General features: G+C 41.7%; 2 protein-coding genes across 8 annotated transcripts in view; one reads left to right on the top strand and one right to left on the bottom strand.

Moving 5' to 3' along the window:
* elmod2 (ELMO/CED-12 domain containing 2) overlaps nucleotides 1-15682 on the bottom strand; it is a 23214-nt gene extending 7532 nt beyond the window's left edge. The window contains exons 1-4 of one of the 4 annotated variants that reach the window (XM_048529832.2): nucleotides 15557-15682; nucleotides 10616-10763; nucleotides 9521-9549; nucleotides 5305-5402 (exon numbers count right to left, since the gene is read on the bottom strand). In XM_048529832.2, the coding sequence (XP_048385789.1) occupies nucleotides 5305-5402; nucleotides 9521-9549; nucleotides 10616-10760 (272 nt within the window). In that variant the 5' untranslated portion in view covers nucleotides 10761-10763; nucleotides 15557-15682. Of the gene's footprint in view, nucleotides 1-5304; nucleotides 5403-9520; nucleotides 9550-10615; nucleotides 10764-14626; nucleotides 14701-15252 lie in introns of those variants that run through there. The other 3 variants (XM_048529822.2, XM_048529841.2, XM_048529816.2) reach the window with 3 other exon arrangements.
* On the top strand, nucleotides 15061-22740 carry LOC125451999 (zinc finger protein 214-like). Of its 4 annotated transcripts, none has more exons than XM_048529861.2 (2): nucleotides 15061-15668; nucleotides 21674-22740. In XM_048529861.2, exon 2 carries the CDS (start codon nucleotides 21855-21857, stop codon nucleotides 22611-22613), a length of 759 nt encoding a protein of 252 aa, XP_048385818.1. In that variant the 5' UTR covers nucleotides 15061-15668; nucleotides 21674-21854; the 3' UTR covers nucleotides 22614-22740. The 4 variants fall into 4 exon arrangements, with proteins under 4 accessions (XP_048385818.1, XP_048385809.1, XP_048385824.1 ...); XM_048529852.1 differs by lacking the exon at nucleotides 15061-15668 and adding an exon at nucleotides 15834-15908; XM_048529867.2 differs by lacking the exon at nucleotides 15061-15668 and adding an exon at nucleotides 15926-16237.

Raw genomic sequence — 22740 nt, 5'->3', positions numbered from 1 at the left:
TTATATTTCAGCTTCTGTCTTCATATTTCAAGTGTAGACCAAATTTTTCTATTCAGTAAAAATCTTTCAAAAGAGATTTGATTTTAGCTGTAATTTCCTGCTTGGCTGTCTGCAAGAAACCTTCAGTATAACTGGTTGCTTGGACCATTTGATGACATCACTGCAGCTTTGATGCTGAGAATCCTTAGTAAATGCTACAAACAATTGTAGGTTAACATTCTTACCACAGAAATCATTAGATGTCATAGAGACTTTTCAAAGAGAACGTCAAGTATCCATACACAGCCCTGTATTATTCTAGCAAATCTGGGCTCTACTACTCCAAGACTAGTGCATTGCTCCTAAGGTGTAAAACCAGAAGTAAACTCAGTACTGCAGGTGGAATCTAACTAAAACTAGGCATAACTCTAACACAGTTTCTCTCCTATTGGATTCAACTTCCGCAAGATAAAAAGTTAACACCACATTTAGAGTCAAATTTTGGGCTTGTCCAGCAGCTTAAATGATTTATGCATAGGGACACCAAAAATTTTTTTACTCTTCCACAGTTTATAGCTTTTCATCATTTAGAATACCCGGATTCAAATTTCTTAGGTTCAAACTGGATGACTTCATGTTTCTATATATTAAATTCCACATCTAAAGTTTTGACAACCACAATCTACCAACGTCACATTGCAACTTTCTCTCCCATTTATACTGCTTACCATGACAACTAACTCAATGCCAACAAACTTGCAATACTTCCGGCTGCCTTCATTTTACAAACAATAAAAAGCTGAAACTTCTAGGAGACTCTAAAATTGGTATTGTTGTTGGACTAGTAATCCAGGGACCCAGGTAATACTCTAAGGATTGGTTACTGCAGCAGATTGTGGAATTTGAATTTAAAAATCTGGAATGAAAAGTCTAATGATTGTCATTAAAAGAAAATTAATTTGGTTCACTTATGTTTTTAGGGAAAGAAATGTGCTGGCCTAACCTAGAGTCATATAGCATTGAAACAAAGCCCTTTGGCCCAACTCATCCATGCCAACCAGATTGCCTAAACTGAATTAGTCCCGTTTACCTGTTTGGGCCCATATCCCTCTGAACCTTTCCTATGTTGAGTGGATGGTCCATTTTGATTTGGGAGGTCCCCAGTGTCAAGGGTGCGAGTCTTTAACTAATTCGATTCACTCTGATATCAAGAAATAGTTTAAGTTGGTGGATGCAACAAGGGTTATGGGCCCTGACACCTTTGAACAATAGTACTGAAAACCTGTGATCCAGAGCTTGCCACAGCCCTAGACAAACTATTCTAGTACAGCTATGATACTGGCGTCTAGCGGTCAATATGTAAAATTGCCCAGATATGTCCTCTATGCAAAAGGCAAGGCAAATTAAGCCTTACAGCACCTATATACTTTTACTCATCTGTCAATGGATGGAAGGGATTATAATAGTGCTATGAAGCAGCACTTGCTAATCCAAAACCTGCTCACTGATGCTCAGTTTGCATTCTACAAGGGTTACTCAACTCATGACCTCATACCATCGTTAGTTCAAACATGGACAAAAAAAAAAGAGCTGAACTCCACAGAGGAAGTGAGAATGACTGCCCTTAACATCAAGGCTGCATGTCATAGAGTCATAGAGCTGTACAGCATGGAAACAGGCCTTTTGGTCCAACTTGTCCATGCTGATCAGATATCCTAAATTAATCTAGTCCCATTTGCCAGCATCCCTCTAAGCTCATCCAGATGCCTTTTAAATGTTTTAATTGTACCACATTCCACCACTTCCTCTGCCAGCTCGTGATCAAGCATGGCATCAAAAAGCCCCAATGGTCGAATCAATGGGAATCACGGGACTCTACTGGCTGAAGTCATATCTAGCACAAAAGATGATGGTTGGAGGTCATTCATTTCCAGAATATCTCCATTGGAATTCCTTAGGGTATGCCCTTAGCCCAAACACATTCACCTGTTTCATCAATTATCTTTTGTAAGGTTAGAAGTGGGGATGTTCACTGATGCCACAATGTTTAGTATCATTCAGGACTTCTCATACTGAAGCAGTGCATGTCCAAAAGCAGCAAGCCTGGACAATATGCAAGTGGCAAAGTGCCAAGCAATGACCACCACCAAGAAAGAATCAAACCATCACCCTTCGACATTCAATGGTATTACCATTTCTGAATTTCTGAGTACGAATATTCTGAGGGTTATTACCATTGACTGAAATCTAAATTGAACTCAACATATTAAAACTGTGGCCTGGAGAGCAGGTCAGAGTCTAGGAATCCTGCAAATACCTCACCCCTGATTCCCCAAAGGCTGTGCACTATCTGTAAGGCACAAGTCAGGATGAGAGCAGTGCTATCAACATTTAAGAAACTTGACAATTCAGAACAAAAACAAAAACAAAAACTGCTTGAAAACATCAGCATGTCTGGCAACCTCTGTGGTCAGAAACCAGAGTTAACAATTCAGGTCCAGTGACACTACTTCAGAACTGATGGTAGCAAGGAAAAGGATGGGTTTTGTTACAGAAGATGGTAAGGAGTCTTGGCTGAAGAATAAGATAGATGGATATGGAACCCAAAAGAGAGAAAAACAGTTGGACAGACAGAGAAATGGTTAAAGGTCAGTCTGGGGAATGAAAAGCTGCTAATGGGGCTATGAGTGGCTGACAATGGGTACTGTGTGGTGGCAGCCCATGTGATGACAAGATCTGGTGGTATGTGGGGGTGGGGAAAGCTTGGGGGAAAGAGGTTAACTCCTGGGATTCTCCAGCAATTTCTGTTTTTGTTTCAGATTGAGCATCTATATAGTTCTTTCAGCTTTTTGTCTACCATTCAGAACAAAGCAGCCTGCTTGATTGCTTATGCATGTGGTGCCAATCACTCTGACAATGATGCATAGCAGCAGCACTATGTACCATCTATAACATTCATTGCAGAAAGGCTCCTCTGACAGCACTTGCAAACCCATTATCATTAACGTCTAGCAGAACAAGAACAGCAGATTAACAGGAACCCCACAACCTTCAAGCTCCCATCCAAGGCAATCACCACATGGTCTTGGAAATATACTTCCATTCGTTCACTGTCACAGTGCCAAAATTCTGGAGTTCTCTCCTTAACAGGACTGTGGGCATACTTAACCAAAGCAGATTACAATGGTTCAAGAAGACAGGCTCATCACCAACATCTCAATTAGGGATGAGCCATAAATGCTGACCAAGCAAGCAAAGCCCACATGCCCTGAATGAATAAAAATACCTTGCCAATATATGAGTACAAACCTACTAACCTTATTCTTTGCATATTACTTTATACATAATGCCTTATGTCAAATGGTTAACTTTTATAGCAAACATTCTTAACTCTTAAGTTTCTGTTGTGAAATATTTCCAAATGGATTCTGAAAATTCATACAAGCAACATACACAGATTTTCCCTCATCTGCCATTTTATACTCAAAAGAAAAAAGTGCAACTACTTTTGTTACTCAGGGCTTTCCCTTTATAGGTCTACATTGTACTAATGAAATAGAGCCATACTTGCCTATCTGCTTGATCACTCTGCCCCTAATTACAGGTTCTAGTCACTTTTCCACAACATATGTTGAACTAATAAGACCTATAATTTCATAATGACTCATCCTACAATCGTATTGCTGTGAATAAATCTGAGAGTCTCTTGTAAAAGCTAGTTAGGTTAACAACTCAGCATAGTTAATGCATACTCCAAGCAGCTATGTACCATGACACATTCTCCTCCCCCATCATACCCTACAGGCAGGATGATCCCCAAGAGCTGGTGCTCTTTGGTCTCCAAACACCTAACAATGAAGACAGTTCCCAGATGGCACAGTAACCATTATGTTTAGCTGCATTATTTTAATGCAGGAGTAAAGTTAAGTCTGGTTGACTACATCAGAGCTCATTAACCAGCTACTGTGCAGTTATTGCACTAATCTTTAATTCATATTTAAAATGAGGCAGTATGGCCAAGCACTGGTATTAAAACATCTGAAGTTGAATTGGTGGCAAAACTTTTCAGAAAGCAACTTAGTTCAAGTTTTACATAGTTAAAAGGAATCAGGGCTTTTGCTATTTCTGACTTAAGAATGCCAAAGTTTGTTCAGAATAAGGTTTTCTTCAAAACTGGTTTCGTAAGAAAGGTCAAGGATCAAATTTTCAGTATCAAATACAGCCTCATTTAAATATGAATTAAAGATTAGTGTGATAACTGCACAATAGCTGGTTAATGAGCTCTGATGTAGTCAACCAGCCTTTAACTTTACTCTTGCATTAAAATAATGCAGCTAAACATAATGGTTACTGTGTCATCTGGGAACTGTCTTCATTGTTAGGTGTTTGGAGACCAAAGAGCACCAGCTCTTGGGGATCATCCTGCCTGTAGGGTATGATGGGGGAGGAGAAAGTGTCATGGTACATAGCTGCTTGGAGTATGCATTAACTATGCTGAGTTGTTAACCTAACTAGCTTTTACAAGAGATTCAGGCTTCATGCTGACATAGCAAAATTTTAGGTCTGGGGAAATGACAGGTATACTACAACTGGTCTTGTTACCTGTAGAGAAAGGAGATTGGACAAATTTTCATTGTTACCCAGTAACACATGTGGCATTAGGAGGTCAGATAATCTGCTTTGTAATGTTCTCGTGACCAAATGATCTACTTTCAGTTATAATCTACGTTCACTTAATGAACAGTCCCTTGGGTAAGATGTGGACAGCAACCATGGGATCATACTCTAAAATAACTAATTTTAGAAAAAGAGGAGGAAAATAGAGAGAAGAATGCAATAACGATTTCAGAGTAAGTGCAAGTGGTTTGTTCCTAAGCTACATGCTTCCATCCCTGCTTTGTGATAAGTTAGTTATCTATAATGAGGGCAATATAATGCAGCAATTAAGAGGAGCTAAAGGCGCAACAATATTCCCACTTCTAAATCTCAGTCATGTAAAATATGCACATGGATACTGTTTACTAAATATGAAGAAATTGTTGGAAAGGTCAGCAGGTGAGGCAGTATCAGCGAGGAGAGAAACAGTGTTAATGTTTTACTCAAAAGGTCACTATTCTGAAACATTAACGTTTTCTCTCCACAAATGCTGCCTGATTTGAGTACTTCTGGCATTTTCCTTTATATTTCAAGATTTCCAGCACCTGCCTAACAATTTTTGAGCATTCACACGTTCAAAGCTCCAGTAGAAACATTGAAAAATTTAAAAGGGACAATAAAATTTTTTAAAAAATTCATGCTGATTTATGAATACAATTCAAAGCTTACTGTGGATTTTTCTGAATGGAAATCTTTTTTATCACCATAATATCCCGAACTCTGTTCTCCACATCTTCCACACTGCCAGCCACTGATGTCTTTAAAGCCTAAATGAGAATCAATTTGTGGAAACAAATATTAGTTAGCACTAAACTATTAAACATTGTTAATGCCTTTGGGAAATAAGCATTCAGAATGTTTAATGTCAATGTTGGTGCAAATTAAAATGTGCTACTACATCTCTTCTCCTTTTCAGTTGTTCATTTCTCTGACAAAGTGGCAATTGTATAACCCAGCAGAATGACATTCCCCACAGGGCAGAAGTACCAGCAAGTATAAACCTGCAAAGTAAAATTTACTCAAGTATGTTGCTCCCTGCTTCATCTTACTTATGATTAAACACTGTCCTACATCAGGAATACTAGTGTCTAGGGTGCCAAATGTTTCTAAGGAATTAGAATTACATATATTGTTGAGAAACAACTCCTCCTCTCCCCGCGCCCCCCCGCCGCCACGTTATTTATTGTATAACAATGAACTTTACCATTGTGATCCTAAAGGAGGGTAAAACTGGACAAGTCAGGTCACAGAGTAAAACATGATTTGTCAGAGTAAGTTTTAATTTTACAGTTTCGTTGCAGTGGTGTTCAGTCACTGAACATATTCACGTAGTAAAGAACAGTTTATTGCACAAAATATAGCAAATAAATTTTGAAAGATCTTATAGTAAACAGCAAAAGAATTGACCCTTTTCCCAGCAATATCCTTGACAAACACTCACTGAATTTTACTCTTAACTATAATTTCTTAACTAAGTTGCAAGCATTCCCTATGGTGACTTCCTACACATTCAGATGTGATTATCCCTGTACAGTCTCATCCAAAGATATACAGACAGTAGCTATTTCACTTACTTTTCTAAATTAAAATTTAAGAACAATGCTGTATATTTAACCTGCTAAAACAGTTTTAAGGTTTGCTTTGACAGCCACTGACTAAAATGCCCTTCTGCTGGTATGAAATGGTTCCTCTCAATTTAAATCTGGTTGTGGTCCTCATCTGCCTTTTTGTATGTCACTAAAGTTTAACTTTGCAAAAAATTCATTGACTAACTCTACAGGTAACTTAACTACTCAAAAATGACTTTGACCTCCTAAAACAAATCACCTCTACAGAAGTAAAATCAAAAATCACATTTGTCTCAACTTTAAAACCCGTTTTTTTTTAAATCACAGTATAACACATGGGATCCAGTACTCCAGAGATTAAGCCAATTTTCTTCGCCCCTATCCCTCCCACTAGAATCATACAGCATAGAAACAGGCCCTTTTGGCCCAGCATGTCTGCCAACAAACAAACACCAAACCACATTAATCCCACTTTCCCTGCACCTTAGTCCATAGCTTACTTTATCCAGGCATTTTAACTGCTCATCCAGATGCATCTTCAATGTTATGGGAGTACTTGTCTTCGCTGCCCTCTCAGGCAGTGCTTTCCATATTTCTACCACCCTCTGAGTGGAAAAAACATTTCCTCAGATCTCCTCTAAACCATTTGCTCTTTACCTTAAACTTATGCCTTCTAGTTTTAGGCACATCTGCCACAGGGAAAAGATTCTCATGATTTACCTCGTCCATGCTGTAATTTAATTTATCTCGACCAGATACCTCTGCAGCCTCCTCTGCTCCAGGAGGAAAACTCAGCCTATTCATGCTCTCTTCATAACTGAGACTTTCCACCTCAGGCAACAGCCCTTCTGTACCCACTCCAGTGCAATCACATCCTTCCAATAGTGTGGTGACCAGAAATGTACACAGTATTCCATCTGTCCTACTCACTGTTCTAAGAAGTTGTAACAAGCCTTCCCTGCTCCTCTATTTCATGCCCCAGCTAATGAAGGTGAGCATCCTGTTTGCCTTCTTCACTATACTGTATCTTTGCAGAGACCTTCAGGGATCTATGGACTTATACACTATGGTCCCTGCGTTCTTCAGTACTCCCTAGGGACCTGTGATTTATTGTGTACATCTGACCCTTATGTGGCCTTCTAAAATGCATCACCTTACATTTATCAGATTAAATTTCATCTACCACTGCCCTGTGAAATTTACCAGCTGATCAATATCAGACTATATCCAGAGACCATTCTCCTCACCATCAACACCACCAACTTTTGTATCATCTGCAAACCTACTAGTTATACATTCAATGTTTACATCCAAGTCATTAATGTACATAAACAGCAAGGGTCCCAGAACCACAGGTCACAAGCTTCCTATTACAAAAACAATCCTGCACCATCACCCTTTGTAGCCTATTTCAAATGGCAATTTTGCATCCAGTTGGTCAACTTGCCTTGGATGCCACAAGCCATTAGCTTTTGAAGCAGCCTTACACTTGCAACCTTGTCAAAGCCTTATTGAAACCCATGTAAACCAAATCAACTGCCTAACCTCATGTTTAGTTCCTTTTCAAAAAGAACTCAACTAAATTAGTTAGACAAGAATTGCCCATGTGTAAATTAGCAGGTTATAGGGGGATGGTCTGGGTGGGATGCTCTGAGGGTCGGTGTGGACCTGTTGGGCCAAAGGGCCCGCTTTCACACTGTAGGGATTTTATGACCTGTGATCACCCTCTAATGAATCCATGCTGACTATCCCACATCAATTCCTGCCTTTCCAAGGATTGATTAATCCTGAGCCTCAAGTTTTTTTTCAATAATTTCCCTACTAATGACATAAGGCTAACTGGTCTAATTCTCCTCTACATTGGGGAGAGGAAGTGTAGATTTGGCAGCCACTTCTCAAAACATCTACATTCTGCTCACAAAAAAGACCTCAAACTACCTGTCACTTCAATGCACCACCCTGCTCTCTGGCCAACATCTGTCTCCAGCTTGTTATGGTGTTCCAGTGAAGCCCAATGCAAACTGGAGGAACAACACCTCATTTTCCACTTGGGGGCCCTACAGCCCTCCAAACTCAATATTGAGTTCAATAATTTTAGGGCCGAAACTCTCCCATGTCCCAGCGCCTCACCCCACACACCAGGCCTTGTTACCACATAGCCTGCGACTACAGACTCCCTGTTGATAGTCACTAACAGTCCCCAATAACAACTATTCACCCTCCCAGCCTGATCGTTAGCAACTCCTTTGTTTGTCCGACTCTCTTTCTCTCTCTTTGGGCTCTATCCTATCATTTACTCCCTACCCCATCCAACTCCCTACTTTCTGCATATAAACTGATGTTTTCCCAGAGGAAGGGTCACCGGACCCGAAATGTTAACTCATTTTTCTCCTCCACAGATGCTGCCAGACCTGCTGAGCTTTTCCAGCAACTTTGTTTTTGTAACTGGTCTAATTACTTGGCCTATCTTCGCTGCTCTTCTTGAGCAAAGGAACCACATTGCCAATCTTCCAGTCATCTGGCACTTCACCAGTAAATCAGTGAAGTATTAAATATCTCCATCAGGGGCTGGGCAATTCCCAGCCTGGGATACATCTCATCATGCCTAAGGATTTTTGCACTAGTATGTCTGATAAAATATCTAACAGTTCCTCCTTATTAATCTTTACATTTCTAGAACCTCACCAACCCAACCAAAATCTCCAGCTACAGTATCTTTCTCCTTTGTGAATACAGATGAAAAACATTGATTTAAGATCTTACCTACACCCTCTTTCTCCAAATATCCTTTTGCTCTTAATATACTTATAAAATGCTTACACTGATTGAAGCAGTATCTACACCATTTTATTGTACTGGATTACTTAGAGTTTTACTTCTTCTCTATCATTGGTTTCTTGCTTCTTCCACGAATATCCCACTTCAGGCTAAATAACTTGCAGATTGATCTCCTCAGTATCATACAGTTATGTAGATCTTTAAGTGGATTTCTTTAACGAAGTACAATTGTCTTCATGCTGAATGCGTACTTCTCGCACAGCAGCTGAAGCTCAGATCACACCTTACTAGCAGTATTTCAGTTACCACATTCCAGTGTGAAGGACAAATTTCACCAAGTTTAGCTTCTGACATTGAACGGAGACATATGGTGGAATGAAACAGGGGAGCTAGAACATGAGAAAATTCTTAGTAGACCATACAACTATAAAAGGGAAAAATCAATGTTCTTGTGGGTCAGGCCCAGTACCTCGATAACCAAGAATAATATTGACTTAATTTATCAAGCAGAAGAAGACAAAAAAGTGAATCTCACTTACTTCGTTTCTGGATGATTTCAAAGAATATTCTATTTGAAAGAAATGAAAATTTTAGCTTTTAGCTTAAATAATTTTCAGTACATTAGAAAAGATTTTCAGGAAATATGCTTAAATCAAGTATGGATGGCAAACAAGTATACTAAGATGGATACAAAACTTGCACAAGTTAACAACTGTTCTAATTGTTATAAATGTTTATAAATGTAATAATTGTTTTAAAAGATTAAAATATTTTTCATCTGCAAGTTATCTTTTAACAATATTAACCATAAATATAGTTCTATGCATTATTGAAAAGGATCTAGATGAAGAAACTGTGGACCAATCTTGAATTCATACTAGACAAAATTCTACAATTAGTAACAACAAGGTTGTGGAGTAGCTAATGAGAAATGTTAATGTAAGGTTCCATCAAAAGATCTTAAGTGTGCACAAAATGAAGTGAAAATATTCTTACAGCTCTAATAATCATACATATACTCTAGTCAAATTAAACTTAGCATACAACTTGCAGTCCTGGAATCCACAATTTTAAAAGATGTACAGAAAAAATTGCACTAAGATTACAAGATTAGAGAATGATCTGGGGAATTTTCCTTGGATAGGAGATTTTAAAACTAGAGGGCATATTTTTAAGATAAGAGATGAAAGATTTAAAAAGGGACCTCTTCACAGAGGTTGGTTCATACGTAGAATGAATTACCAAAGAAAGTCATAGATACAGGTACAGTTACAATATTTAAAAGACATTTTGACAAGTACATTAATAGAAAAGGTTTAGAGGGATATGGACCAAATGTAGGCAAATGGGACTAGTTTAGTTTTGGAAACTTGGTCAGCATAGAAGAGGTTGGACCAAAGGGTCTGTTTCTGTGCTGTAAGTTTTTATACAGTCATAGAATCAAAGAGGAAATATTATAGGGTTTTTCCAAAATAAATAGGTTTGGATAATATAAGGATGAGGCAAATGAATGTTCCTGAATGCCAAGCCTAAGCATGGAACACTGAGGCCATAATACAATAAAAAAAGTGTGCTTTAATTGCAGTAGTTAATACTCTACTTATAATTCAGGAATAGCTTTCCCCACTGCTCACCTATCTTCATTGTTCGCTCTGCTCCTTGAACAGTATTGGCACAAATACGTTGTAGTTCACATCTTCCAGTAATCTTTCTTAAAATCCACTTCATCCAGGACCTCAGAAGAGTGCTGTACAGGTAATTCCAAATTAAACTAATCATATTCTGGTGAGGAAAACAAAAAGATATTCTCACTAAATGTGATTCATAGCTGAACAGCTAACCTGCTTTCAGTTTTAAGACCCTTCCAAGTCAAAACCATCCAGACCTATCTACAAGTCAATTCTGCATTTCATTGGAAGTTCTATCTCAGTTACTGCACCTCAATGAAACAGAGTACAGATGGTGGGTTGGATATGAACTCAAACATAGATGTAAAAGGATACAGTGCTTGGAATGTCAACCAATTATCCTAATAATTTTCACACTTAATACTTTCATTCCCAACTGCAAAAATGCTTTTTATTAGGAAAAAGGGATGGTGTAACTAAAATTTACCGTCACAACCATACAGCAAAATAGATATTTCTTATTTTGAAGATGCTCTACGCTGGTTTCCAATAATACCAACAAATTAAAGCAGCTCCTTTATTGGCAACAAATCACCACAAAACTAGTGAAACCATTCAAATCTCAGACTCAGATGGTACAAAAAAATTGTTGTTCCACAAAATAATTTTGATAAACTGTTTATAATACCATTTTTATTTCAACTTCTCCATACACTAATTACTTTTGTTACTTAAGTAGCCATTGTAAATCAGAATGCATTCCCACTCTCAACTGCTCAAGTGACAATGTAAAATACATTTGCTTGTTAAAGAAGGCCATTTCTGATCAACTCTGTGGTTTTACCACTCAACTGCCTTTCATCTACTGTTTTTCCGTCTGTCTTTGGAAATAGCTTACCCCAAGTCACTTACAACTGCTCTTTAAAATGCTTAACTAGCCAGGCTCCATTCACTATTGTTGTGATCCTGGAGGAATCTGCCAAATTTATTTTATGAACTGCTAAAGGCCAATAACTGTTTTCTAAAAAGTAGGCAAAATTTGAGATTCTAGACATGGAGGAAGACAATAAAGCCAGAAGGGTTCATCATTTTTTGAACAAACTAAATAAACTTCATGATTTAAAGTTAAAATGGTTACACAACACACAATATATGCAATATATATACTTAACATCCAGAACTAACATGAAGTAAATAAAGGCAGTCAGACGCTTGTCAAAGCGCATCTAATTGTAAGTGTGGTCAAGACAGATTCCACACATTTCTGAGCAACCAGTAAACATCTGTGGCAGAGTCACCAAATCTCATTAAAATATTATCTCATTTACAAAAGATTCCAATTCTTCACCTTCAAAATTCTGGCTTTACATCTCCCTCAAAAAGCCATTCTATCACAGAGCGCTTCACCAACCGCACACACCTAGGTCGTTCAAACTCTTCTACTGAATATCTTGAGATTGCATTACAGCATCAGTTCTAGCTCTTTCCTAGATAGATAGCTTCACTAAGCTAACAATATCCCCGGGTTCTCTCAGCTGCAATGAAGCAAATAGTGCTTGTGGTGTCCTTGGCCCCACTCTCACAATAACTTCCACAGACTTCTCCTGCCCTAATTGCCTGGAACCTAAACAGTTACACTCGTGCTGCCTAAAGCCATAAGACCATAAGACATGGGAGTGGAAGTAAGGCCATTTGGCCCATCAAGTCCACTCCGCCATTTAAATCATGGCTGATGGGCATTTCAACTCCACTTCCTGCACTTTCCCTGTAGCCCTTGAATCCTTCTGAGATCAAGAATTTATCGATCTCTGCCTTGAAGGCATCCAACATCCCGTGGATGCACTCCGTCGCAATGAATTCCACAAGCCCACCACTCTCTGGCTGAAGAAATGTCGTCTCATTTCAGTTTTAAATTTACCCCCTCAAATTTTAAGGCTGTGCCCATGGGTCCTAGTCTCCCCGCCTAATGGAAACAACTTCCTAGCGTCCACACCCCTTCTAAACCATACATTATCTTGTAAGTTTCTATTAGATCTCCCCTCAACCTTCTAAACTCTAATGAGTACAATCCCAGGATCCTTAGCCATTCATCATACGTTAAACCTACCATTCCAGGGATCATGCGTGAGAATCTCCACTGGAGATGCTCCAGGGCTAATATGTCCTTCCTGAGGTGTGGGGCCCAAAATTGGACACTGTTCTAAATGGGGCCTGACTAGAGCTTTATAAAGCCTCAGAAGCACATCATTGTTTTTATATTCCAACCCTCTTGAGATAAACGACATTACATTCGCTTTCTTAATTACAGGCTCTACTTGCAACTAACCTTTAGAGAATCCTGGACCAACACTCCCAGATCCCTTTGTACTTCTGCTTTGCGAACTTTCTCACCATTTAGAGAATAGTCCATGCCTGTATTTTTTTTCCCCCCCAAAGTGCAAAACCTCACATTTACTCACACTGAATTTCATCAGCCATTTCCTGGACCACTCTCCTAAACTGTCTAAATCTTTTGCTGATTCCCCACCTCTTCAGTACTACCTGCCTGTCCACCTATCTTTATATCATCGGCAAACTTTGCCAGAATGCCCCCAGTCCCTTCATCCAGATCATAAATATATAAGGTGAACAGCTGCGGCCCCAACACTGAACCCTGCGGAACACCGCTCGTCACCGGTTGCCAGTCCGAAAGAGCCTTTTATCCCAACTCTCTGCCTTCGTGTCAGACAGCCAATCCTCAATCCAAGCCAGGAGCTCACCTCGAACACCATGGGCCCTCACCTTGCTCAGCAGCCTCCCGTGAGGCACGATATCAAAGCAACTTTGTTACTTCAGCACTCTCCCAGAAAAAGCATCCAGGTAAACTGAAACCTAAAATATGTTAAGTCCACTCATCTCCGTGAAACGTAGTTTGTTCTGAGCTACCAGGTGCTTCAGCCTTACAGAATGCATTCTAGTTAATTTAACTTTACCCTCCCAAAACAATCAGATTCTGATTCCATTTGCGAAGGTAAAGTCACCATAGTCCTACAGGATTGTAGGGCTGCTCTCTCAGAGAGATGACTGGTACTGCAGTTAACCTGAGGTCACCACACCTCAGGGTAGAGGAGAGGTTGAGAAGCAGAGTGCTTCACAGTAATTTCAGACAGTGCAAGAATTGAATCATGTTGAAAACTGACTTGTGATGCAGGATGATGTCCTGCCATCTGAGCTGACCAACCCCGATGATTCCATTAAACAAACACAAGTAACCTGAAAGTAAAATTACTTCAACCTTTCAAATATACCAGACTTTAATGCTCCTCAATTCCATTTCACAAAATGCCTTAATACCCAAAACTGAAAATTCCAAGAACCATAAACTAGATATTCATAACACTATGTACTCTGCAACTACTGAGCTGTTCAATCTCACACTCACATAAAAAAACAAAGTACTGCAGATACTAGAAATCTGAAATAAAAACAAAATGTTGGAGAAACTTAGCAGGTCTGACAGCATCTGTGGAGAGAGAAACAAAATTAACATTTTCAGTCTGATAAGACTTTATTTTAAAAACTGTTTGGAAAATTAATCACCAATCAAAACTGTGCCCATTTTTCCCACAACTTCACATTCAAACTTGTCATGTTAATCCACTGTCTCGGCTGTGAAAATGCCTCAGCAATCACAAATGACATCCTGTGTGCTAAGCTCTTACTTAGACTCAAGGAGCTGACAGCTGACTTCAAGAACATACTATTTTAGTTGTAGCAGAAGTAGATTTGTACCAGGGCAGTTCTGACTTCAGTGTGTGCAGGATGGTTAAATATAAAGATCTTGGACTCTTTGGCTAAAGGTTAGGAGTTGATCTATACAGAAAGTATGTGAAAAATAAATGAATACTTCAGACAGATGTCAAACATTGACTTTACATGACATTAACTGATACTCGAGCAAATATGATTTCTCCTTGGTGTCAGTAATCCCTGTTCATTTATCACCCTCCAAAACACACATACAAAAAAAACTGTTACCATGTTCCATTGTCACACCGTTTTGGAGGGTCATTGTGGATTTGATGGGCCAAATGGCCTGCTTCCACACTGTATGGATTCTATGATATTAACACAGAATGAAGGAACAAAGATTATGTTATACTGATCTTTCAGTCCTTTATTCATCTTTTATTTGATGAGCTACTTTTTAACCATTTTAGGCGGCAATTTACAGTGTACAACATTGAAAAAGCCGAGTGATGCAGAAGTAACAATTAAAAATACCATGTGCTCTTGTAGCAACATATTCATTAAATCCGACTCAGCACTATACACCATTGCAATGGCAGCAAAACGGACATCGTTACTTCCATGCTATGCACTATTCGAATTATATCGAACAATCTTGGGTTTAAAATAAGAAACTCAAACGCTCTGCAACGCACTTCTCGGAGTTCTGCTGTAAACCTAAGCGGTATTGTGAGTCGCAAATTATGCTGAAGGACAAGTTAGCTTCTCGATCAGCCTACACATCTTTTGTAACATAAGGCCTCACTGGAAGTAAACTACATCTGCTTTTCGCACCCAATTTAACAAAAGAAACTCGGAAATAGGTTGACGGTCAAAACACACCAAGGGGAAAAAGTTTGAGATGGAAAACATACTCCGAAAAACAAAATAGAGCCACGAGTGCCTCCAGCCCGCTTCTGAACAGCGCACAACTGGCACAGGAGGTAAAGGATGGGACCACTTGAACTGAAGGCCGAGTGGTTTTCGAGAAGAGTCCCCGTGATGGTGCAAACAGAACGGGAATTAACCAGGTGGAGAGGCAGCAACAAGTGGCCAGCCCAGGCTCCGCTGCTGGATACTCCCCGGAGAAAGTGGAACTGAAAGCCACTCAGCCCTCTTGCCTTATGGCAGTAGACTCGGAGCCTCCAGATCCCTCGGCAACCGAGGGACTTTACTCACAGGGTTACGGCTCCGAAGGAACTTCTTCCCCCGCCCCCACCACCAATGATGAATCACCGTCACCAGGCCAACGGCCACAGGAACTACGTCAGCACCGAACGAGCACCGCGAGGTGAGGAATGAAAGGTGCGCGGTCAGAGGCGGCGCTGTAGCGCACGGACAACAGGCACGAGCTGTAGGGAGGCAGAACAGAGATAAAGGGGCGTGACACATGCAGGCGGCTCACGGCGTTATAGGGGCAGGTCATAGGGTGGAACTGACTCTGATTGGCTAACCACCCCGAACGTGAAGACGTGACGCCATCGTGCTTTATGTGCGGCTGATTAGATCGGCGAACGGAGACGTCGCTTGGGTAAAAATAAAACCGTCTTTTACTGAACGTTTGAATTGTTGGGGGTGGAAGGACGAAAGCAGTGAGCTGCGTTTGAAGCAAAAGAGGCTTTGAATGATAATTGTTATTAAAACAGTCGGAGGCAGTGGTCGTTTGTAGAAGACCTGGGCTATTTTCGGGTGTCCTGAGGTTAAATGCACAGGAGGCCTTCTGGTTATTAACATTTTTAAATCTGTACACTGAACAAACATTCAAAAAATTGGATGGTGAGAATTAGAGGTACTAGAAGCAAACCTGTGCACTACCAGCTTGCAGAATCAGAAGAGGCCCTACAAAATGTTGTAGATTAAGTAAGCTCTTGTATATTTTGAATAATTGTTAGTATTTATGCTCACTGAACAAAGTTATTCATTTTGGAAGGGAGAACAAAAGAGCCGACTATTCAAGATGTGGTAGGGTAAATGCTGAGAGAATGTTTCCCCTCGCGGGAGTGTCTAGAACTTAGGGCATAGTATCAGAATAAAAGATTTGAGACTGAGACATGGAGCAATTTCTTCCTTCAAACTTCTAAGTCCTTGTTCGTCCTCTGACACTTCCGCCATCTACAATCCGACCCCACGACCCAAGACCTTTTTCCATCCCCTTCCGGAGAGACCACTCTCTCCGTGATTCCCTTGTTCGCTCCACACTCCCCTCCAACCCCACCACACCCGACACCTTCCCCTGCAACTGCAGAAGTGCTACACTGGCCCCCACACCTCCTTCCGCACCCCCATCCCAGGCCCCAAGATGACTTTCCATATTAAGCAGATGTTCACCTGCGCATCTGCCAATGTGGTATACTGTATCCATTGTACCTGGTGTGGCCTCCTCTACATTGGGGAAACCAAGCAGGGGCTTGGGGACCGCTTTGCAGAACACCATTTGCAACAAACAACTGCACCTCCCAGTCGCGAACCATTTCAACTCCCCCTCCCATTCCTCAGATGACATGTCTATCATGGGCCTCCTGCAGTGCCACAATGATGCCACCCAAAGGTTGCAGGAACAGCAACTCATATTCCACTTGGGAACCCTGCAGCCCAATGGTATTAATGTGGACTTCACCAGCTTCAAAATCTCCCCTTCCCCCACTGCATCCCAAAACCAGCCCAGCCTGTGTCTGCCTCCCTAACCTGTTCTTCCTCTCACCTGTCCCTTCCTCCCACCTCAAACCGCACCTTCATTTCCTACCTACTAACCTCATCCCACCTCCTCGTCCTGTCCGTCTTCCCTGGACTGACCTATCCCCTCCCCACCTATACTCTCCTCCACCTATCTTCTTTTCTCTCCATCTTCGGTCCGCCTCCCCCTCTCTCCCTATTTATTCCAGAACCCCCTCCCCATTCCCCCTCTCTGATGAAGGGTCTAGGCCTGAAACATCAGCTTTTGTGCTCCTGAGATGCTGCTTGGCCTTCTGTGTTCATCTGGCTTCACACTTTATTATCCTTGTGTATGTTTAATAGAGGAAATAGATCCTTGATCAGTAGGGGAATCAATAGTTTTGGGGAAAGGGCATAAAAGTGGACATGCAGAATGTCAGGTCAGTCATATCCTATTGAATGGCAAAGCAGCCCTGTGGGGTTGAAATTTCTATTCCGATTTTTAATAGGAACATCCTGCTCCTTTTTTTGTAATGGTTTTAAGATGCACATGAGATGCTGAAGTTAGTATGTAGATAGCAAGAAGTAATTTTATGAAGAACAATATGCTAACAAGGAAAAAGAACATGGTACAATTTTGAACATAAAATAAAGACCTGTGGAACGAGATTGGCACCTTTTGAAATCTGAATGCTAAATGTATGTACATAACCCATAAGACAAATTTAGATGTATTTGAAATTGCAAGAAAGGGATAATTTTTTTTTAAAGTACAGGGGTGCTTTCAATTTTGCTGTGTTTCATACACTGACCAGATGGCTACAGCCTAGAATCCCTGCTGCATCTGGAAATGAAATTCGCGACAGAGTCACTGGCGACTATAACGTAGCTCAATTTTAAATTTTGAACCTGGAATTGATAGATTTATTTTTCAAGGCTAGAGATAGAAGGAACTGCAGATGCTGGAGAATCTGAGAAAACAAGGTGTAGAACTGGATGAACACAGCAGGCCAAGCAGCATCAGAGGAGCAAGAAGACTGACGTTTTGGGCCAAGACCCTTCTTCAGAAATGGGGAGGGGGTTCTGAAATAAATAGAGAGAAAGAGGGAGGCAGATAGAAGGTGGACGGAGGAGAAGCTACGTGGAGAGGAGACAGACTGGTCAAAGAGGTGGGATGGAGCCAGTAAAGGTGAGTGTAGGTGGGGAGATAGGGAGGAGATAGGCCAGTCCAGGGAGGATGGACAGATCAAGGGGGTGGGATGAAGTTAGGAGATCGGGGTGGGGCTTGAGGTGGGAGGAGCGGATAGGTGGGAGGAAGGACAGGTTAGGGAGGCGGGAACAAGCTGGGCTGGTTTTGGGATGCGTTCAGGGGAGGGGAGATTTTGAAGCTTGTGAAGTCCGCATTGATGCCATTGGGCTGCAGGGTTCCCAAGCGGAAGAAGAGTCGCTGTTCCTGCAATCTTCTGGTAGCATTGTTGTGGCACTGCAGTAGGCCCAGGATGGACATGTCAGAATGGGAAGGGGAGTTGAAATGGTTCGCCCCTGGGAGATGCAGTTGTTTAGTGCGAACCAAGCGTAGATGTTCTGCAAAGCAATTTCCAAGCCTCCGCTTGGTTTCCCCGATGTAGAGGAGACCACAGTGGGAACAGCGGATGCAGTATACCACATTAGCAGATGTGCAGGTCTGCTTGATGTGGAACGTCTTCTTGGGGCCTGGGATGGGTGTGAGGGAGGAGGTGTAGGGGCAAGTGTAGCACTTCCTGCGGTTGCAGGGAAAAGTGCCGGGTGAGGTGGAGCTGGAGGGGAGTGTGGAGCAGGCAAGGGAGTCACCGAGAGAGTGGTCCCTCCAGAGAGCAGATAAGAGTGGGGAGGGAAAAATGCCTTTGGTGGTGGGGTCAGATGGCAGAAGTGTCGAAGGATGATGCATTGGATCTGGAGGTTGGTGAGGACAAGGGGTATTCTGTTTTGATTGTAATTGCGGGGAGGTGTGTGAGGGATGAGTTGCGGGAAATGTCTGGGAGACACAGTTGAGGGCGTTCTCGACCAGTGAGGGGGGGAGAGGAGTTGCGGTCCTTGAAAAATTAGGACATCTGAGATGTACAGGAGTGGAATGCCTCCTGGGAGCAGATGCAGCGGAGGCAAAGGAAAGGGGAATAGGGGATCGCATTTTTGTAGGTAGGTAGGTCGGTGGGAGGAGGTGTATTCTAAGTAGCTGTGGGAGTCGGTGGGCTTGAAATGGATATCAGTTTCTAGGTGGTTGCCAGAAATGGAGATAGAGGTCCAGGAAGGAGAGAGAGGTATTCGAGATGGTCCAGGCGAACTTACGGTTGGGGTGGAAGGTGTCGGTGAAGTGTATGAACATTTCATGCTCCTCGTGGGAGCACGAGGTGGCGCTGATACAGTCATCAAAGTAACGGAGGAAGAGGTGGGGCTTGCGGCCAGTGTAGGTACGGAAGAGGGATTGTTCCACGTAACCTACAAGGAGGCAGGCGTAGCTTGGTCCCATGCGGGTACCCATGGCCACCCCCTTTGTTCATAGGAAGTGGGAGGAATTAAAAGAGAAGTTAAGTGTGAGGTCGAGTTCGGCTAAGCGGATGAGGGTGTCACTGGAGGGAGACTGGTTGGGCCTGCAGGACAGGAAGAAGCAGATGGCCTTTAGGCCATCCATATGGGGAATGCAGGTGTATAGGGACTGGTAAAGATGTGTTGGGGACAGGGGAATTGGAAGTTGTGGAGGAGGGCATGGGTGGTGGCACAGATGTAGTTAGGGAGTACCTGGAGTAAGGGGGAGAAAATAGAGTCGAGATAGGTGGAGATAAGTTTGTTGGGGCAGGAGCAGGCGGAGACAATGGTTTGACCAGGGCAGTCAGGTTTGTGGATTTTGGGAAGGACTTCATGAGCTTCAAAATCTCCCCTCCCCCTACCGCATCCCAAAACCAGCCCAGCTCATCCCTGCCTCCCTAACCTGTCCTTCCTCCCAACTCAAGCCCCACCTCCAACTCCTACCTACTAACTTCATCCCGCCCCCTTGACCTGTCTGTCCTCTCTGGACTGACCTATCTCCTCCCTACCTCTCTTCCTACACTCCCCTTTACTGGCTCCATCCCCACCTCTTTGACCTGTCTCCTCTCCTCCTATCTTCTCCTCTATCCATCTTCTATCCACTTCCCCCTCTCTCCCTATTTATTTCAGAAGCCTTCTCCCTCCCCCATTTCTGAAGAAGGGTCTAGGCCTGAAACATCAGCTTTCCTGCTCCTCTGATGCTGCTTGGCCTGCTGTGTTCATCCAGCTCTATACCTTGTTATCTCTATTTTTCAAGGCTGTTGGGAAATTTCAAAACCTTGGTAGAATTAGACTAATTCACATATTGTTAATAGGATCTGTGAATGTAACTGTTACCACTCAAGATGATTTGTTATGTGTAGAATTAATACTAATAGGAACTTTAGGGAAAAAAAGCCTTGTTGAGTAATATAGAAATTGCTTTGAACATAAGTGTGCATAATCAATACCAATAAGTTGTTTGAACATAATGGCCTAGATCTTCTGGTTCGATTGAGAACTCTACATCTGCAGTTCCACTCAGTGGCAAGATTCAATACGGTGGAGTGTAAGGGCTGCAGTTGGGACTCAGGTCCAATTTGTGTGGGAGTATGGAGGGCTAGGGTGTCCAGGGGGTGTTAAAACAGGGGATTCGTTAGTGATTTATGGGTTATAATTTAATAGTATTCCAGCAATTAGAACAGATTTTAATTCTTCTGGCTTACTCTGGGTAATTAAACTAGGAACCCTCCAAAAGGTCTGGTTTGAATTGGGACTTTTGCAGAGGCTTTGAAACATTAGATAATTGGCTGTCAGAAATTTCAACTTGCGGCACAGTACCCGGGGAGTCAGATGTGTGGGGGATTCCACGTGGTCCTTAAGTGCAAATCCAGTCCACGCTGCTGCAATGACTGTCTTCCCATAGGGAAATCTGGGCCAATGTCTGCTGAATGATTGAACGAAGATACTTTGCATATACGTGTATAAATGTGCGATAATTCTAATAGAAACTTTAAACAGAACATTTATAATATTAAACATCAATGAAGGTAATTTGTGCATTACTTGCAAAAGTGGATTTTTCTCTCATGACCTCTTTTCTGCTCTTGATGCTTGTTGCCACTCCTCAATTTTATGTATATTTAAAAATTTTCATGCCACAACAGCCACTCAGACAAATATTTATTGTGTCTTGAAATAACAACCAGTTGGTGCATTGAAAAGGTCTCCTGATTTAGAAATGAGGTACTGTATCATTTTCCACAGATATTGACACTGACCATTTTACACTTCTTTTGTTTTTCACATTTCCAGTTTTTAAGATGTCTATCTTTTTTACATTGCTTTTCATATTTTGGCATTTAACCTTAATATGTCTTTCAGAAACATAACAAGTGAAAAATGAGTTACACAAATGTTAGCAATCAAAATGTTGCCTGAATTTAAAAACAAACACAATGTGCAGTAAGGCATATTGTGACTCCTGTGGGCAGTGTGCCATAGGTCAATTGCACAGCCATCTTCCACCAGGAAGCAGAAGAGAATCTCACAACTTTCGTTCTTAAACTGAAAATGATAGTTTTTGTAAACTCCTTTTTACAGGGGTTACTCGACTCTTCAGGGCCTGAATACCAGCAGCCTTTGAATGTGAAAGAAGTATTTCAACCATTTGTGCAGCCTGCAAAAGTATCATGCTAATCATAGCAAAAACGAATATGTGTTCTATTAGTGGATCAGTCTTCAACTGATTATAAGTGTTGGAGAAAGACAAGGCCACCCCAATATGGAGAAACCATGGAAATGTGAATATTGTGGGAAGAGATTCAGTTACCCATCCCAGATAGAAAATCATCGACGCAGTCACACTGGGGAGAGACCATTCAGCTGCTTGGCTTGCGGGGAAGAATTTACACAGAGATCCAGCCTTTTGACACACCAACGAATTCACACTGGGGAGAGACCATTCGCCTGTTCTGACTGTGGGAAAGGTTTTACTCAATCAGCCAGCCTTCGGAGACACCAGCGAGTTCATACTGGTAAAACACCTTACACCTGTTCTGTATGTGGAAAGGGTTTCACCCAGTCAGCTAACTTTCAAAGACACCAACGAATTCACACTGGAGAAAAGCCATTCACCTGCTCTGCATGTGGGAAAGGTTTCATTCAGTCATCTGAGCTTCTGACACACCAGCAAGTTCACACAGAGGAGAGACCTTTTCATTGCTCTGACTGTCAGAAGTGCTTTAAAAGTATAAAGCAACTTCTGGCCCATCAGCGCACTCACACTGGGGAGAGACCATTCATGTGCTCAGTCTGCAGGAAGGGATTCACTCGTTCATCCACCTTGCTGACACACCAACAGGTTCACACTGGGGAGAAGACATTCACCTGCTCTGAGTGTGGAAAGGGATGCATTACTTCATCCCACTTACTGATACACCAGCGAGTTCACAGTGGGGAGAGGCCATTCATCTGTTTAGCATGTGGGAAGGGATTCATTCAGTCTTCACACCTGCAGAAACACCAGAAAATTCACAAGTAACTGCAGGAATTGAACTCACCTGTTTTTGCAGCTACTAATCACATTCAGGACTGTTTTAACAAGAGTTTTCCAATAATGCCTATAACTTAAATTGGTGGTTAATGCATAATAAAATTTGGAATGATTG

This window comes from Stegostoma tigrinum, chromosome 1 (assembly GCF_030684315.1).
Source record: "Stegostoma tigrinum isolate sSteTig4 chromosome 1, sSteTig4.hap1, whole genome shotgun sequence".
Taxonomy (NCBI): Eukaryota; Metazoa; Chordata; class Chondrichthyes; order Orectolobiformes; family Stegostomatidae; genus Stegostoma; species Stegostoma tigrinum.
This window is presented reverse-complemented; position numbering and strand designations above follow the sequence as displayed.

Excerpts from the sequence above, each read along its gene's own strand:
- LOC125451999 (XM_048529861.2), top strand. The coding sequence starts at position 21,855 with ATGGAGAAACCATGGAAATGTGAATATTGTGGGAAGAGATTCAGTTAC.